General features: G+C 45.2%; 1 protein-coding gene across 5 annotated transcripts; it reads left to right on the forward strand.

Moving 5' to 3' along the window:
- Positions 1-378: 378 nt before the first annotated feature.
- LOC106486410 (hippocampus abundant transcript 1 protein-like) lies at positions 379-17,073 on the forward strand. Of its 5 annotated transcripts, none has more exons than XR_010886602.1 (13): positions 379-577; positions 5,100-5,195; positions 6,510-6,572; positions 7,742-7,869; positions 8,325-8,439; positions 8,960-9,178; positions 10,021-10,134; positions 10,518-10,589; positions 11,363-11,475; positions 11,659-11,756; positions 12,339-12,505; positions 12,595-15,710; positions 16,294-17,073. XR_010886602.1 is itself a non-coding variant. In XM_067312985.1 (12 exons), the coding sequence occupies exons 1-12, from the start codon at positions 494-496 to the stop codon at positions 12,796-12,798; spliced, it is 1,473 nt and encodes a 490-aa protein (XP_067169086.1). In that variant the 5' UTR covers positions 379-493; the 3' UTR covers positions 12,799-17,073. The 5 variants fall into 5 exon arrangements, 2 of the variants coding, with proteins under 2 accessions (XP_067169086.1, XP_067169088.1); XR_010886600.1 differs by having other exon boundaries at positions 12,595-15,468; positions 15,606-17,073; XR_010886601.1 differs by having other exon boundaries at positions 12,595-14,822; positions 15,606-17,073.
- The last annotated feature ends 1,566 nt before the right edge of the window (positions 17,074-18,639 follow it).

Below are 18,639 nucleotides of genomic sequence, written 5' to 3' on the forward strand. Positions count from 1 at the left end.
TGATGCCGCGCGCCGCCCGCGGCCGGGTCCCGTGACCGCAGCGGCGCGCCCCGCCAGGCCGCTGGAAGGGGCTCCCCAACGCCTCCGCCCCGTCCCGCCCCTCCGCCCTCCTCACCCAATCAGGAGGCCGGAGCGGCCGGTCGGGAGGGGGCGGAATAGCCAATGGGGCGCGGGGGAGTGGCGCGCGATGCGGAGAGCTTGGCGATAGGGCCTTTGCAGTGCCCGTCAGCGCCATCGTCCGGGCGACGGGGGCGGGCGCGGTGACGTGACGTCGCGGCGCGGGCGGCCGGGCCGGGCTGCCCCGCCCCCGCCCGCCCGCCGCCGCGGCCAGGCCGGGCCCCGCCACCGTCCCCGGCGGCGCCGCCCGAGCGCCCGGCCAGCCCCGGGCCCGGCGCCTGCCCCTGCCCCGCCCGGGCCCGGGCTCGGCGCGGCCCGCCGCAGGGAGGATGGGGCAGCCGCGGAGCCCGGGTAACGGCAGCGGCCCGGCGGCGCCATGACCGGCGAGAAGAAGAAGAAGAAGCGGCTCAACCGCAGCGTCCTGCTGGCCAAGAAGATCGTCATCCGCGACGGGGCCAGCGTGAGTGGGCTGCGGAGCGTGAGCTGCCGGGGCCTGCAGGGGCGTGGGGGGCGCCGGGGAGGGGGCCCGGGGCAGCGCTGGAGTGTGGGGGGCACTGGGGGGTCCGGGGCAGCGCTGGGGTGTGGGGGCCACTGGGGGGCCTGCAGGGGTGGGGGGGCACTGGGGGGCCCGTGGGGCAGCGCTGGGGTGTGGGGGCCACTGGGGGGCCTGCAGGGGTGTGGGGGGCACTGGGAGATCCGGGGCAGCGCTGGGGTGTGGAGGGCACTGGGGGGCCTGCAGGGGTGTGGGGGACACTGGGGGACCCGTGGGGCAGCGCTGGGCCCGGGGATCTGCAGGGATGTGGGGGATGTTGAGGGAGGTGTTAGGGGCAGTGCTGGTGTGTGGGAGGCGCAGGGGGGAGTCTGTAGGGCTGGGGGGGGCCGGGGCTCTGCAAGGTGCAGTGTGGGGAGATTGGGGCTGGGCTGGGGGGCAGTACTAGGAGCTGAGGGGGGCTGTGGGGTGCAGTGTGGAGAGCTGGGGCTGTGGGGTGGCAGGAGCGTGGGGAGCATGGTGGTCTAGGGCTGGTGGCTGTGGGACAGGGGTGAGGGCTGAGGGGGCCACAGGGTGGGCAGGAGTGTGGGGCAGAGGGTGGGGATGTGGGGGGCAGCAGTGGGAGCCATGGGGTAAGCGGATGCACGGGATGCAGGGGGGGCCCTTTGGGGTCGGGGGGGCTGGAGCATGGGGCACAGCAACATGGGCACAGGAGTGGAGGATGTGAAGGGCTGTTTGGGGAGCTGGTGTGGGGTGCTGGGAAGGAGGCAGGGGGGAGAGAGTGGGGGCGCTGGGCCAGAGAAAGCAGAAGGCAAAGGGGCCGGGTGCTGGGGACGCAGAGGGAAAGAGGGTCGGGGGGGGTGCTGGGGCGTGGGAAGGCGAAGTTGGGGTGCCAAGCCGCAGCAGCCTCAGTGGCCGCGCTGCGCTCTGGAGCCCAGGTTGCAGCCAGGGGGGCAGGCAGTGCCCCAGCTGCCCCGGGTGCCTGCCAGGAGCTCCTGTGCCTGTTGCCAAGGTCTCAGGGCTGTGGAGCTCCCTCGAATGTGGACGAGTGCAGCTCATCCTCTGTGGCGCTGTGCAGTGTGGTCTGAAGCTGTCCTTCTCGAGATAGGCCTGTCTGTCTGTTTCCAAATTCCTCTGGGTGCAAGTATTAACTAGTACTTGACATGTTAATGCTGTCCTTTGATACTCACTTTGAGCATGACAGACCACCTTCAAATCTGGGTAAAATATTTACCTCATTTGAGAAGAGCTCTTAGTGTGAGAAAAGAACAGCATTGCAAGAAGCTCCAGGCATTGCTGCTGTATAACTCTGGTGCAAATTACTGCCTTTTCTCTAGTACAAAGACAGCTTTGAAGTAGCTGCACCTGAGCTTAAGATGGTTGCAAGCTCTCTCCCTGCATGCTTGTTCTCTTGGGAGAGAGCAGCTCTAGCCATGAAGCGTTGCTCTGTCCTGCAGTCTCCTAGCATTATGTTTATATTTTGCTGTGGCAGCTTTGCATTCTCCATTTGGTGGGCTGTCCACATACTCTAAAGGAGATTAACTCTTCTAAATTGTCTAAGGAGTCTAAAACAATAAGATGATGGACAAAGTGGAAGGAGTGACGTTAAGCTGAGAACAGGTCAGATCTGGACTTCACCTGCACCTATTCCATAAAGAGAGATTGGTTGTTATAAGCCAGTTTAGCTTCTGCCTCTTAGGCTGAGCAGTCCAGAACTCGGAGGTTTACTAATTAATGGCAATTGTTAAATTTTCACCATTAGTAAGTGCACAGTGCTCCAAATATCTGATTAGCACAGTGATCTTTAGGTGAACTACAGTGGGAACTGAGTATTTCTGTAAACAAAAACTAAGTATGCAGAATGGGATTCCAGTGCAATGAAGCAGCAGTAGAAGCCAGTGAGATGTTAACTGTCATGCTGTTTCCATGTCTGACTATTAACAGTCCACGCAGGTAGTCAAAACAAGAAATTTTGCATCAGTGCATGATGTCACTTCTCTAAAATGAATTTAATTTGTACTTTTTCCTGTGTGACCCTCAGTATGTTAACCTGTGGTGTCAGAGAAGCTGTTTAGTGTAAAGCTAGTCATGTGAAAGGATAAGGCAATATCAGAAGGTGTAAAATAGAATGTAGAGGCTTTCTGTTTCATTAAACAAGGCCTTAAATATAAAATAGCTTTTCTACAAAGGTCAGTAAGTTCATATTCCATTAAATGCCCAAGATCCCATCGGTGTTTGGCATTCATAACAATATTTAATGTTTTCAATATTAAAAGTATGCCAGGCAGTAGACTGACATGTTCTGCAACTGCATTCAGCATGAAATACTTTAATACCCTTGTATAGGAAAGGGGTTAAAACCGTGTGCCATGCTGACTTAATACATGTAAGTGTTGGGTGGAACCCCAGCTAAGGTCTTACTAAGGACTACAACAACCTGCTACTAACAGATTTACAGCAATGGCTTTGGTGGGTGAAGCATGTACTTTTGGTGTTAAGTCCCAAATTCTATATCCTCTGAGTTAGCCGACCACAAGCTTTCGTATTTTTAGGAGACAGATCTCTTTCAATGCCAGACCAGAAAGGGGAGCTTGCAGCATCTGCATTGTAGAAAACACATAGTTAACACAATAGTTAACTCCAGTTAACTATTTTCCTCTATCTTGATAATTGTGCAATTCAACCTGAACTGTGGAAAGGGCCTAATGCAACATCTTATTGCCAGTTGTGTTATAGGCAGCTTAAGTAATTATATGATGAGCCTTGCATGTTGCCCAGACTCGTACCTTTGCTAGTGCTTTTGATCAGGATATATAACCTGAGCTACAAACAGATTTTGTTGCAGTCAAGTGATAGAAATGTTTATCTGCTTGAGAGGGTTTAAAAAAGGATGATAAAAGTAAGGGGAGAGGACTGCTCTCTTCTGGAGAGAGACACTCTTATGCCAGTGGAGCAAGGTGGATAATGATATCTGTGTCCTTAATTACTGGCTTCATGCCACCTTGAGCCTTCTTCTGCTACAAAACATTATTTCGTTTCTGTGCAATAAAACTGACTTCAACTAATGACCGTGTTTCCCCTGGGTAGGGTGCCTCTTGTGTTGATGCTGTTGATTGTTTTGTTTTTTCAGCAGACTTGCACCAAGTCTGTGGGAGGCAATTTTATCATAATGTATGAGTGTAAACAAGGTTTCAGTAGAATAACTTTTCTTGTTGCCTTTTCTCCTGTTTCCAGTAAACTTATAGCTGTATTAGTTATCTGAAATGCAATATTACTCTCTTAAAACCTAGGAGGATGTGACTGGGTAAAAGGTTATTCTTCATAGGCCAAGTTCCTTGAGTTCTTGTCCCTAAGTATCTGTTAATAGTGAAGGTTGACAGGAGAATACTGGGATAGATACATCTTTGGTCTGGTCCCAATAAATAATTCATATATCAATGCATAGTGTAGAAATTTTAGTCAGCTGTGAGGAAATTAAAACAAAAGTCCACTCTCTTAACCTAGAAGACATACCCATAGATTTGAGGTTTCCCATACCAAATCCAATATTCATTTGGATTTGAGGTTTGTGCAGCTAACAGAAGGCTTTAACTTTTGATATTCTTCAAGTCATTAGGAGCTGTCTAAGTTGCTGGGATCACAGACACCTCAAGTGGTTTGGCTAATAATGTATCAGGGTTAGTCTACACACTTTGGTGTGTTCAAATCATATGGCTTGCCAACACTAAGAAATTGGCTTTTGTGGAAAAGCACATTGTGCATTTTTGGTCCGTACAGTTCTCTGACATGAGTCAGTTGAAACTTGTGCACTTTCCTTCAGTGCCTTGTGATGCGTTTTCTTTGTGAACTTGTGAATTTGCAGGTATGTTCTGCATGACAAGAGAGAACCTTCTGGGCTAGCATCTGAGATTTGGCACTGAGAAAAGTGACAGAACAAATGTTGCCCTAAAGTGCTATGAGAAATCTTTAATGAAAGAAAGATAAGCGAGGCATTGAGGACTTTTTTAGCTGATCTAACGACTGCGCCTTTCCCACCATGTTGAATATATATGGAGTCAGCTCTGGGGAGCAAAACTGCCTTTCCAAACTCCCAGAATTTTTGGGGGGGGTGAGGGAGGGAGGAGTATTGCATATGCTGCTATCAAAATACACAAAGTAGTTAGGTGTTTCCTCTCAAAGTCCTTAAAGTGAGGATTGAAAGGATGACATGTTCTGTCACCTTTCAGGTAAAGGATAATGATATTGAAGCTATTAAGTTCTTGGAGGAAAAAATTGAAAATGATTAGCTTGATGGAAGAGATGCACATTGGTAGTCCCCCATAGGAAAGATGCTGCAGTGTGAGCTCAGCTACACTACACAGCAGTGAATCGTCTCGGGAAGCGCTTAGGTCAGAGTTCACACTTCAGCATCCAGCCACATCACAAGTCTTAAATAATCTGTAGCAGATCAGGAGTCACATGTTGTTGTTACTTACGGAACTTTGTCTTACAGCGACAGGGGATTGGAGAACCCAGTGTGTACCATGCAGTGGTGGTTATTTTCCTGGAGTTTTTTGCCTGGGGGTTGCTGACCACTCCTATGTTAACGGTGAGTAAGTCTCCTGGGGAGTATGGGCTCTTGTAGACTGGAGGTCACCTCACGTTGCTGAGGGTAAAGATCTTAATATAGGCTTTCTGAGTTTGAAGTGTAAGAAGTAGAAACTGAGATGTAATGGTTTGTACCTGAAAACTTTTCTGGGTGAAGAAGCTGGATTTACAGCAATTTCTTATGGAGCTTAGCAATTTTTTAAGTTATTGCTGTTTAACTCGGTAAAACATGAGTTACATTTTTTTGAAAGTTTTTTCAGGATTTCAAGAAATCAAGACTGAAAGACCTGACTTGAAAGTACTAGAATTTACTAGTAATTTACTATGACTTACTGCTTTTTTTTGGAGGGGGGGGAGGGGTTTAAAAAAAGTGTGTTTGGGATCTTAATGAGTGAAAGATGAGTAAGGCTTTGACTTTTTTTATCCAAAGACTGCTCCTTTTGCCCTGCACTGGAGTATGGGTTCACTATTGGTTTATTTAGGGATAAAACAGACTTTTGTTGAACTACCAACATCATCTCCTGAGGTATCAAGGCACAGAGATAACTTCCCTGCAATTACTGACCACACCACGTCATGCTGATTATAAAAAGTCCCATCAGTAATTCATTCAGGACTTGACAAGAGTTATGATTAACGGAGGCAGCAAAGCCAACTTTATTATGAAATTAAGCACAGAGGGTTAGCTTTATTAAAGGAACTAGAAATCTCATTTCAGATATTTGCCTTTAGTTAAGGAGCTGGAAACTTCCAATTTGGCAACTTCAGGAAGAATTCTCTTATTTATTTATTTATTTTCTGGTGTTGGTATGCCAGCTCACATTAAAGTCTAATGTGCCATGCATATTTTTGACCTGATATCTAGGTAACTACACAAAAGGAGTCTTTGTTGTTTATACAAAGGCCTTTAGAAATATGCTTACTAGTGTAAAATGCAAATTGAGTGTAGAGAGGGTACAAAAGTGAGAGGGAGGAACAGAAAAGCTGTGCAGTTACATGAAGTAAAAATGGGGGAAACCAGATGGGACAGGGATGGAGAAAGGCGTGTATCAAATTGTCTCAGCCTTATGAAAATAAGTCTGTGAGCTCACCCTCACCCAAGCAAAGTGGAATAATTTATAGACTTGAGATGTGTTAGAGAAAGTGGCTGTGCATGGTGGAGAGATGAGGTGAATTCGTTATGTGAGTATAGCAGTAGGATTGTCTATAGCATTCTTCCATTTTCCCTGTGTTGTGCTCTTACAGACATTTAGCTGTCAGGTGCTTGCAGAACTTAATGGAGATTTGGTAAAGTTGCTGGCTCTGTCTTTTCTAGGTGTTACACCAGACTTTTCCTCAGCATACATTCTTGATGAATGGCCTGATTCATGGAGTCAAGGTAAGGAATCTCTCTTCTGGTTTTACAGACACATGCAATAGACGAGTCTAATCAGTGTGTGGCCTTCCATTTGAACCTGAAATCATTGCAAGAAGTGACAAGCCATTATATTCCATGTCACTTGCTGATATAAACCACTATTTGATAGATGAGTGCCTGTATTTCAGTATGGGGAGCCCATTGGCAAACTCAATGGAAAATGAAGAACTGACAGAGCATAAAAGTTGGGTTGCTTACGTAGTAGATCTTACTAACTAGTATTAACAGCGTGCTTCTTGTTAACATGTTTTTTAGGCTATCAGAACTATGTTTATTTCAGCTGAAAATATTTTTAATCAGTCTCAGATTGGCCTTGTAACCATATTCTGGAGAGTAACAAAATAAAAAATTCATGACATCTGAACTTTTCAGTAATAGAAATTGAAACAGTGCTGGCCTGAAGAGTGGGCTGTCCCCACATAGCAGTAGGGAGTATGCTGTGGCGCAGTAAGTGAGTGCGGTGACTTTGGACTTTTGGAGCATTTCCAGACCAGAATTTGAGGCAACTGTAGCTAACGAGCAATGGTCATGCATTCTGACTCAAGGGAGCATGGCAAAACTAATTGTTAGGCCTTGGCTCTAGCAAGAGGTTCCCCAAAAATGGCTTCAGTGAGGTTTCCTTTGCTGCGGCTTGGGCATGCCCATATACACTTAAAGGTTCTTACCTGTCTGTCACAGTTTGAAACTCATTGCATGGTTTGAAAGACGTTATGGCCTTGGCATCTGTTTAGGTCTGTCTTGCCTCCGTCTAAAAGAGAAAGCTTTCCCTAGATCTGTAGCAGATGTTAATGTGATGGAGTTATGCCAACATCTTTTTAGGTACTGGCAGGGCAACTCCCTGTTGTGCAAGCTTGCCTGGGAAGACCACAGCTGCAGGCCAAGCAGTTGTAGAGAAAGGGAAATGACCAGAGTATTTAGCAGTGTTGAGCTGATCGAGGTTTTTCTCAGTAAAAGGATATCAGCAGTTTAACGAACTGTTGTGTTTAGGTAACATTTCCTGCTTGTAGAAAATAGGAATGGATTGCATCCTCACACTTTACCTTTGGACAGTGTTACCAAAAGCTCTTGCTATTGACAGTCTGAATTTGACTGAGGGATTTCTCTCTGTGATCTTGTCTGTCTTGTCTTAGGGCCTGCTTTCTTTTCTAAGTGCCCCACTGATTGGTGCTCTCTCTGATGTCTGGGGCAGGAAATCCTTCCTCCTCCTCACTGTGTTCTTCACATGTGCACCAATTCCCCTTATGAAGATCAGTCCGTGGTGAGTTTACTCTTGTCATAGCTGAGGGTTTCTAAGGAGAGGATTCAGCATGAAGCTGAATGATGGAGGATTTGCTGGTGTTGCATTTGGGGATGAGATGGAAGTGTCTTGTCCAGTGGAAAAGGAGCCTGAGGATGTACCCTTTCATCAGCCTAGAAACTAATTTGCCTGTCATGTTCTACCAGCTGGTTCAGTTCCAGGAAGAAAAAAACTTTTCATACTTCTCCTAGCGTCTGTTCTCCTGATAAGTACATTATCATGTTAATGTTTCCTTGCTGTGTAGGAGAATAAAACTCATGGGCCACAAGACTGAAGTTCAGTGGTTTTTGAGCACTTTATGATGCAATGAAAGAGTATAGACTGAAGGAAGAATATGGGAAAGGTTCTAATTCAGCAGCTGTAGACTCTGCCATGTGGCATGTCTCTAACTTTACCTTTGGCAACTCCTGTTCCAGGTGGTATTTTGCTGTCATTTCCATGTCTGGAGTCTTTGCTGTTACCTTTTCTGTGATTTTTGCCTATGTTGCTGATATCACACAGGAGCATGAACGCAGCACAGCATATGGCTTGGTAAGGAACTGAATAACTGGCTTGCCTCTTGAAGGAAATATCTGGGGCATCACAGTTAGAAGAGATATAAAATTAGGGTGGGAACCTTAGGACAGTATCAGTGGAAAGATGTGCACTTCATAAACAACACAGTCTTTGTTCCTGCTTCTGTTCTTGACTTAGCACTGAGAGAGGACTTATTTCTGAGATCCGAATTCCAGCTGTATTATCACTTAGTCTCTTCTCCAGCCTTCTCTGTGAGTTTCTTTGCACCAGTAAAGGAGCCAGGAGCTGTAATGCTGGCATCCATATGACTAGCTTGTGGTCCTGCCCTTTCTGTAGGGTTATTGAAAGTATCATTTATGAATTGTTAAGATAGCTTTAATTTTCCTGTGCTAGAACTTAGCCTAGATTGTACCAAGAGGGGAACATGTCCACCTGGATCATACCCCTCAGAGGTGGTGAAACTGATACCCTTGGATTACTCTGGAGGAGAAAACAGACTCTAGCAAGAGACTGTATTAATGTTTTATGCTTCCAGGTGTCAGCCACATTTGCTGCTAGTCTGGTCACAAGTCCAGCAATTGGTGCATACCTTTCCCAAGCCTACGGTGATACACTGGTGGTTGTGCTAGCTTCAGGTGTTGCTTTACTGGATATTGGTTTCATCTTGCTGGCTGTGCCAGAATCTCTGCCTGAAGAGATGCGCCCAGTCTCCTGGGGAGCTCCCATCTCTTGGGAGCAAGCAGACCCATTTGCTGTAAGTAACCTTGCTGCTGTTTGTTTTCTGCACACAGGTAATGCTTATGTTTGCTTTAGTTCTGCTCTTTTCTTTTAAAAGAAAGATGCATTCCGATTAACCCTGTCAAAGGGGCAATGTCCAACTGATAACAGGCTGTACTTACCAAAAAGCTGTCTAGCAGCTTCTGACTTTTAATATAGCTACATAATTTCTAAAACCAGCTTCAAATGTCCCTGAAGCAAGATCGTCCCTTGGTGGAAATGTACCAATTGCTTGAATATGAGTTTCATTACCTAGCAGTAGTACTGTGTCAAAAGCAGCCTTGTGTGTTGCTGGCTTTTCAGGACCCTTATTAATGGTGTTAAGCTCTGCACAGTTTTCTCTCACCTTTGCTTGCTGAAGAGGTTACATTGGCAGTCGGCAGGGAAGGGGAGGAAATGCTTTTGATCAGCAAAATTCACTACTTATATCTAAAGATGGTGACTTAAATGCATGAGAATGTGGATGATATGAAAGGGAATGAAGGGAATTTCATTAAGACTGGAGTAACTGTGAACTTGGCTGGGACACAGAAGCCAACATTATGCCTCTCTTGTGGTGAGTTAGCTTTGCTGGTGTATTAGTGAAGTGGAGTTGCTGCTGTAGGTGCATTCTCTTGAGAGCTGGTTGCAGAAACCTAACACAACAGTGGCAACGGTTCTTGCTGCAACAGCTCTGACAGCTGTTCAAGGTAGAAGTGTTTGGTGTTGCTGTTTGTCAGGCTTGTCCTGCTTCCTGCAGCAAGTACTTCAGTTTTCCATTCTCTATACCTGGAAAATGTTTAAGGATATTACCTTTTCTTTTTCTTTCCTTTTCTACAGTCCCTGCGGAAAGTGGGTCAGGATTCTACAGTGCTGCTCATCTGTATCACCGTCTTTCTCTCCTACCTTCCTGAAGCCGGCCAGTACTCCAGCTTCTTTCTGTACCTGCGCCAGGTCAGCCTCTTGCAATAGGGAAGGGCTCTGAATGCAAAAACCCTGGCCTAAAAATATTATCTTAGTTGCATATGCTGGAAAAACTTCAGTAAAGTTGAAGTTGCTAGGACCCTTGCTTTTTGCTAGCTGTCTACCTGTCCATCTTGTCTGTGTCACTTTCAGGCATTTAAGGTGTACCCATTGATTTAAAGCCACTACTTCAGCCAGTGGAAAATATTCCATTTTATTCCTGTGGCAGCAGTGAGGTGGTGGGAGGTACAGGTGATTAATGTTTAAGCACCTGATAAGCAATGTCAATAAACATTATTGACTCTCTAATGGAGTGATTTCTCTCATATGATGCAAATCTTTGTCTGAGAAATCCTTTTCTGGTATTTTCGCAGGTCATTGGTTTTTCCTCGGAGACTGTAGCAGCCTTTATTGGTGTAGTTGGAATTCTCTCTATACTGGCCCAGGTGAGAAGGAATTTCTGTCTATAATCTAGCAGTCTGGTTATAAGAAAGAATGTCCTAAATTTTTGATAATCAGGGCTGGGATGGTGATTTAAACAACATCATTTCTATGCGCAGGTATCGAAGGTCCCTGTAGTCCCATCTTTTGAATGTAGCTCTTAGTTGAATAAGAAACTGGTAAATTTCTGCATATTGGGCATCCTCATGCTGCTCTGTAAAACTCCACAGACTGTGCTCTAATTACCCTAGCAAGGGAAGTGCCAGTTTCTAACAGAATGCTTATTTACGTAACCCTGTCTTTCCTACCCTCAATTAGAGCCAGGGTTGCTATTGCAGGTCCCTTCTGCATTTCTGCATAGGCCTGGTGTAACTAACTCTTGCGAGTAGAAAGAGAAGTTTGCAGCATTTATATGGAAAAATGGTTCTGCACTTAAGTAGTGAGTAAAGGCATGGATGAAGATGGTACAAAAGAGTTAAAGATGACAGAAAGAAGCTTTTTATGTCATGTACCATTGGAATTAAATTCTCAGAGGACAGTTTGAATGAGAATTAGTAGAGTCCTGGTTTGATGAGCCGTAACTGACCAGAAAGGAATTGAAGCTTTTATCACTAGCCACATTTTGTGGTCCTCATGAAGCCTTATCAAAATACTTTGTTGGCTATGGAGGAAAGTGTGTGCATGCAGCAAGGGTTCCCTCTAATTGCTGTCTTCTCTTCCAGTGTTGTCATCTTTCTCTGCACTTATTTGAAACCACCCATTTTTCTTTTATTTCCAGACAGTAGTGTTGGGAATTCTCATGCGTTCAATAGGAAACAAAAACACCATCTTATTGGGATTAGGCTTCCAGATCCTGCAGCTTGCCTGGTATGGCTTTGGATCACAGCCTTGGTAAGAGTTTGCCAGCATTTGTTTGATAGAGTTGGCAGGTTTCCTCTTCCTCGGTACCTCTGTGGCTCTGTGGTGCACTCTCTGTCCCCCGCCAGAGGGAGATGCTTGTCTGCTGTTCGATGTTGGTCTGTAGCTGATCCTTTGGGAGCCTGCCTTCTAATTTCTGCCTCTCTCCCTGCTAAGGATGATGTGGGCAGCAGGAGCTGTGGCTGCTATGTCTAGTATCACGTTCCCAGCCATTAGTGCCATGGTGTCTAGAAATGCTGACCCTGACCAACAGGGTAAGTCAGAGTTACTGTTTTGTCTCATGGGTTAGTTCATCTAAGCAGGAATTTAGGCTGAGAAATGTTTTAATTGTTAGCATTGTTGGGGAAGGGAAGAGCTGTAACAACATCTGTGTCAACTATAAAGTATATCTTTATTCTTAGTGGCATTGATACTATCTTGCCTTTGACCATACCTGATGCTTTGGGAGGAGATTCTTAAATTGTGCACATAGGCGAATGTTCGGTGTTGCCTGTTCAAAGTAGAGAGGGGACTGTTATTAAATCATGAATCAGACAAATGATTAAACAGAGAATCCTCAGGTTTGGCTGCCTTAAATTTCAGTTCAGTTGTAAGTTGTTGCATGATATGCCCATGCTCAGTTTATTCTGGAAAGTAGCAAGGCAGCCCAGCATTACTGAATTTGTAAAACCTGTTATTAAGCTAAGCTAATCTACATCTAACCACCTCATCTGTAGAGTGCATGTCAATCCAGATATAAATGTTTGATCCTGTTTTCAAACATAAGCATCTTTGAGTAAAATGATTTTTTTTCAGAAAGCTAGAGGCTTATCTTTATTTCCTCACTCTGTCCCCAGGTGTAGTTCAGGGGATGATCACTGGAATTCGGGGTCTGTGTAATGGACTGGGGCCAGCTCTCTACGGCTTTGTCTTCTATCTCTTTCATGTTGAGTTGAATGAAATGGCTGAGGTGGAAACTTTAGGTAAAGCCCCGAAACCCAACATGGCCAACCCTACAGATGAGGTAACGCATTCAACTTTATCATTCAGTTTGTCAGTCGTCTTCTGTCGGTACACTTGCAGCATTAATTGTTCCTCTGTTTTGCCCTACAGAGCAGCATTATCCCAGGGCCTCCTTTCCTGTTTGGGGCATGTTCTGTCCTGCTGTCGCTCCTAGTGGCCTTGTTCATTCCAGAACACAACCTTGCACTGAGATCAGGCAGCCACAAGAAACATAGCAATGGAGCCCAGACCCACAGCCCACAGGCTGGAGGATCGGACGGCAAGGAGCCCCTGCTCGAGGACAGTAGTGTATGAGGTTGGGAGAGAAGAGCGTGGCTTGTGTCTCAATTCCAGATCAAGAACGGACTTAGCCAGCTGGAGTTTGGGGAGAGAGGGTGGGGGGAGAGAAGAAATGAGGTAATGGACTGTACCATCAACAGCTAATGAGAAGGGAAATGGTTTCCCTTCAAGCCAAATATATCCAGCTGGTGCAAAAATGGAATTGTATCATCCGGTGCTGATGGAAAGGGGAGATACTGAACTGCACTACATGAAGGAATAGTTCTTTAAAGCAAACCTGCTCTCGTATGTGAATACTGAACTTCATGGTGTGACCTGCCAAATACTCAACTTGCCAGTGAAAAAATTAAGGAACTAGCTTTGTCTTTGTTCTAATGTGAACTAACTGATCTGCCAGCAAGAATAAAACAAGGCATCTGTTACATGCCTCCATCCCCTAATATAATTGGTACTCGCTACTCATCCCATCACTGCTCAGCTGGCAAAACCTTCTCAGGCCTGGGAGGGAGTGAAAGCTGTGTTATGCAGTATATGCAACTTGTACTGTGATAATACACTAAGAAGAAAGTGGTGCATGTATGAAGAATAGATAGCATAGTCAACAACTTTGAGTAGATTCTCAGTGCTTGAGGATCTGATGAATTTGCCCATTCCAGCCCAAGTGAAACTCGGACAAAAAATAAAAAGACTTTACTGTTGTGGTGAAGGTAACAAAACTTAAGAAGTAAAGTTGCAGCTGAGACTGTCCTTAGTTCACAAGGGAGAATGGGCAGATGATGGAAAGGCAATTATATGAACTACAAATGTTTCGATGGTTGACAACATTTGTATTTCTGTTTGGGCTTGGGTTTTTTTTTTCTTTTTTTGTTGAATAATTACACTAAGGTAATATTTGTCTGCAGTTACCCCCAGAGGGGAATTGAAAATAGGTGTTTTGTTTGTTTGTTTTTGGGGGGATCTTTTTCTGGAACTGGAAAGGTTATTTAGAAAATATAGTTCCTTGAGAGGTTGGAGAAACAACTAAACTCTGCTAAGCACTTTGATAAAGCATAGTTTCCTGAGAACGGTCAGAGAAATAGCTGTTAATCCTGAGCGCTTTTATAAAGCATGCTGTTTTGTTTTGTCCTTTTTTTTTTTTTTCCCCTCAAACTGCTGCCATCTGATGTTAAAACCAGATAATAACTGTAGCTTGTTTTGCTCAGTCCAAAAGATCCTGATGATGTTTACAATTGACTTGAACTTACAGGTTTGGATTCCATGTAGCATTTCTGAGCCTGCTATGAATGCTTTCATTTTATTGAAAAATGAAATTGCAGCCTCAGCTGCAGGGTTCAGCTCAGTTTAAAAAGAGCAGCAGATACTTGAGTGTTGTGGAAGAAGCTAAGAGAAATGTATGTGAAAGCTTCGTTGTTTATAGATACATGGAGGTATTGTGGAGTGGGCAGGAAACAATTGTTCTCATTTGAGTGAGATCAGAAGTAATGGGATTGAGCAATCACTGGGGAAGTAAAGACCAAATTAGGAACACTTAAGAAATTAGTTGCTAAGGGAATTGAGAATACAATTGCCAAAAATAGTCCTGCCTCAGAGTGGAATATGTATAAGAGCTGTGTAGTTCTCTGACTGGGATCATTTATCTGTGGATTTGTGACAGATAACTTAGGGGAGAAAGGCCAAAGGGAGTACTGAGTACTGTCACATAATGTTTGTTTGTGAATGAGAAATCGCAGCTGATGTTGTGCCTATGCAGCAGTGATCACGAATGCCATTTGCCTCTGGATTTAATGAAAAGTACCAGCTGGACAACCCCGAAGATCCCAGTGCCCTGACTCACCACAGGCACAAGCATGGGGACCATCACAGCAAAGCCCCTGCTCTGCCCTGACCGTGCAGCTCACCCCTCTCCTGGAGTGGCTGCTTCGGGAGAGTGAAGGGACATCGTCTCCAGGGTATGTTCAGCTTCTGACCTCTTCCGTGAGCTTGTCAGAGCAGAGGCTGGTTAACGTTAACTCTGGATGGACTGAGATCTGCAATTTCATGTAAGTCACTTAAAAGCCCATTGGATATTAACAGCTTGGAATCGCTGCTTGCCTAGGCTGGGCTCAACTAATGACAATGTCCATTTACCAGTTTTCTGAACCAGTTAGTTATTGGAGGTGGCCATTGAAATGAAATAATTCAGAGTTTTTTTTTAGTGTCAATCTTGCCCGGTACCCGGATCCTGTAATCGGAACTGAAAGAGTAGATTCTTGTCTGCGCGGAGGGCAGTTACCCAGGGCAATCTGAGGATACGAGGGTTTGCTTATGCGGATCCAATTGCAGGATTGGAGAACGGAGCTAGCAAAAAGTTTCACTGACCTACAATGACTCCAGTTTTCTCAAGCTTATTGTAGTGATGCCCCAAACTTTCAAATGTTCCTGGGATGGTCTGTACTGCGTATGCACAGCAGACTCCTTTCCTGAAGGAAATCCACTCATTTAAACTTCTACACAACAACCCCAACTCTACTGCTTACAGAAATGGCTTTTTTTAAACTGAAGCTTTACCAAGTAAATCTGCCAATTCATTTATTTACACTGTGTATGAAAATCAACTCAAGTACTTTTGTCCCTCACACAGAAATGAAGTGAAACAAAACACTGAATCGTTACCTCATTCACACTGAGGCACTCAGAACTTCACGGGTAAAATAGAATGTTACAAAGAAGACGAACATAATTTATATAATATAAATTATATATATATTTTTAAGAGTCCTTTATTTAATAGTTTATTGAAACCGATGTGTTTCTAATCCAATTCCCTTTCACCACTGCTGCAGCCTTTCGTTCCTCAGACCATGGAGCTACCCAGGCGAGCTTCGCTTCTTGGTCCTCTTCCGTCACGATGTGATACCCCAGTTTCCAGTAACGCCTGAATTCCGCAGGTTTGTTGCTAATTGATCTAAGTGTTTTAGAACACTTCCTAAGCCCTTGAACTTGGGGCCAGAACATGTAGGCTGTTTTAGTGCATCTTGGCTGCAGTCTGGCCATTTGTGCAAGGCTCCAGCTCTGAAGAAGCTGGTTTCTTCAGCTGCCTGCTCTGCCCTTGTGTGTCTTCACAATACCACTGTCCGGATTAAGGGAGTACAACTGTAGTAGTTACACCAGCAAAAGTCACCCTGTGGACGCAGTTATCGGTGTAAAGGTGGCCTGCTTGCGTGGCCGCCCTCGGCTGTGCGGGTGGTGGGACCTTTCGCTGGTAGGGCAGTTCACGCTGGAGAAGCTGTGTTAGCTCAGGTCCAGGCAGCCTGGGGCAGGTGTCAGGCCTGGTAACGACTGCAGCGTAGCACCGCACTCTGGGGACTTGAGAGCCCCACGGTGACGGGACGGCTTGCGCTCCTCCAAAATCCCACTTGTTATCCGCAGCGGAAGCAGACCGCAGTTTGTTTCCACACTTCTGGATTTTTTTTTACCTTGTTTGGTGGGAGAGGCCATCTTAGACGAAACTCTTCTCCCCCTTACGCATAGGGATGTGACCCACCATTCTGCCTTTTAAGTGAAAGAGAAGGACTTGGGCCAAGCTGTAGAGGAGCCGAAATTACTGGACCTGAATGAAGAATGTCACTGTTCTGAAGGGCTGGTAATTTTGCAGCATTCCCTGTGGAGACTGGAAAATCTGTACAGAGCATTCAGCTAGTTTTGCCAATTTTTGTTACTTTATAAGAAAGTGTGACTTTTTTAAGAGCCTTTTCTTAAAATCCCCATGATCTACTGAGTAATGACTGATCCTGGCTGTGTAACAGCGGTATTCCCATAATTTGTCTGCAGTGGGTTATAGTTCAGGTCAGTAACAGCAATGCCCCAACACAAGGCAAAAATTGGCTTAATTGCCCTTCTTCTGCAGTTCCAGTATTAATTGCAGCAGTTCAAGTAACGCAACAAGATCAGTTTTTAAACTTAAAAAGAACAGTGCATTAAAAACATTACTTTCTCTTTTGCCATTATTTTTGCAAAATAGTAACTTTTTACTTCAGTGGGTTTTGTTCTTTTCTCCGCACTTGAATGGCTGTGAGCATCTTTGGTTATCTTCAAAAAAGCGCGGGCATGTGGCAAGCCCACATTCATTGAAGAATGGTGGTACCTCTGCTCTTTCAGTTAAAGTTTTACTATTGCGTGCGTTTCTGTATTTTTTTTTTTCTTAAGCTAATGATGGAATGTATTTATTTTACTTCAAATTGTGTTTAGAACTGGCTAATCTCTCCCTCTGATGGATTATTTATTAAACTGCTACTTTCCTGTTGTGGTGAAGCGCTCTGTTCTTGTTCTTCTCCCCCGTCTGCTACAGGGCAGCTGCTCAAAGTGCCTCTTGCTCCTCGGTTGACTGTGCTCAAGGGATTCTTGCAGGAGGCTGCACGCCAGGCCTTGCAAAGCTGTTCTCCTGTCTCTGACAGACACAAGCTGTGTCTAAATCATTCTAGAACAAAAATTCACTTGAAATCAATTCAAATTCTCCATTGATCCTAAAATAGCTATCCAGATACCCACCAGAGTATTAAAATAACTGTATCGTCACAGCTCTAACTTCTTTGGTGCTTAAGCATACAAACTTTTCTTGAGCCACTAACCTCCCGAGCTCTTGCCATCTCTCTCTATCTTGCTGAATGCATGCTGAGTGCTTCTGCAAAAAGGGAAAGGTTTTCAGGCAAAATGTGCAGCATAATGCTCAGAGTACAAGGCAAGCCTTCAGAGTCATGGCAAGAAAACCCTCTGGATGAGTTAAATAGTCTACTGCATTTAGTGGGGTAAGTGCCTTAGTGCTGTAATTTACTGCATTTGACAGGTCAGGACATGTCAGCTCTGGTTTGTAGGACCTGGGTAAGGCTACGTGCATCCCCCCGACCCGCAGGAGCCTCCTTTTGTGACAGGCCGGGGGCTGAGGCCATGAGTTATTAGCCTCTGAAGCTGGGTTTGTTTCCAGCTAGGCCTAACTGAGATCTTATCTCATTCATTTAAGCTTTTTTTTTTTTCTTTTTCCAGTGTTTGAGGATGGTACTAATGTGAATATAACCACAAGAAATATAAACAAATCCAAGTCAACTCTTGGATGGGATCTGTTGCTTGATGGCTGATATCCTGTGATGAGCTGGAAAAGCAGGCCATCTATTACAAAATATGTTGCCTTTCGCATTTATTTCCTCTGGGCTTCTGAGCTTATTCTGTTTTTTTTTTCCATTCTTTGAGCAAGAACCCTCAGCTTGTCTCTCTTTGCATTGGTTTGGCTGGAGAGAAAAAGAAAGGTGTTTATGTACAATCACAGCCTAGAGCTCAAAATGTTTGTTTGTTTTGTTTTTTCTTTTTTCTTTTTTTCAAAAGAGCTTAAGGGATTTAGACAGCAGAATAACTTAAGCTCCATGAGAGTCTGATACTTCATTACAGCAGACTTCAGAAGGACTTCGGTGTTTGCTAACTACCATCTGGTCTGCTATCACCTATTGGCCTTTTTTGTGAAAACTGCTGCTTTCATTCTCTTGATCAAAAGCTTATTATTGTAGGAATGGTGCAGTGATGGGCTAAACCTCCTCTAGGAAGTAACTCCGTGCATCCTGTGGATGCCCCTGCGTGTCCCTGTGGTTTGCCTGTGCTGTGGGAGCTCTGCTCAGAAACCGATAGCTGACCAGCTGCTGGTACTTGGGCATCAGCCTTAGTTTAACTCCTGTGTGTTTCTGGCTGATAGCGGGTGCCTGGGGAGCTGACACTAACGGAGTAAAAATACTCAGAGGAGGAAGAGATGGCGCTGAAACCGCTTGACGCGCTCGCCCGGCGGTGGAGTTGGACCCGATTTCCCCAAGGGAAAGCCCTCGCCTCTGTTCTTTG

The sequence above is a fragment of the Apteryx mantelli genome, chromosome 30 (genome assembly GCF_036417845.1).
Source record: "Apteryx mantelli isolate bAptMan1 chromosome 30, bAptMan1.hap1, whole genome shotgun sequence".
Taxonomy (NCBI): Eukaryota; Metazoa; Chordata; class Aves; order Apterygiformes; family Apterygidae; genus Apteryx; species Apteryx mantelli.

What these genes read in the sequence shown, in the direction of transcription:
- LOC106486410 (XM_067312985.1), top strand. Translation starts at nt 494, where the DNA reads ATGACCGGCGAGAAGAAGAAGAAGAAGCGGCTCAACCGCAGCGTCCTG. An exon ending in TTCTCTCTATACTGGCCCAG is followed by an intron (nt 10,590 to 11,362) that starts GTGAGAAGGAAT and finishes TTTTATTTCCAG; the next exon opens with ACAGTAGTGTTGGGAATTCT. An exon ending in TGCTGACCCTGACCAACAGG is followed by an intron (nt 11,757 to 12,338) that starts GTAAGTCAGAGT and finishes CTCTGTCCCCAG; the next exon opens with GTGTAGTTCAGGGGATGATC.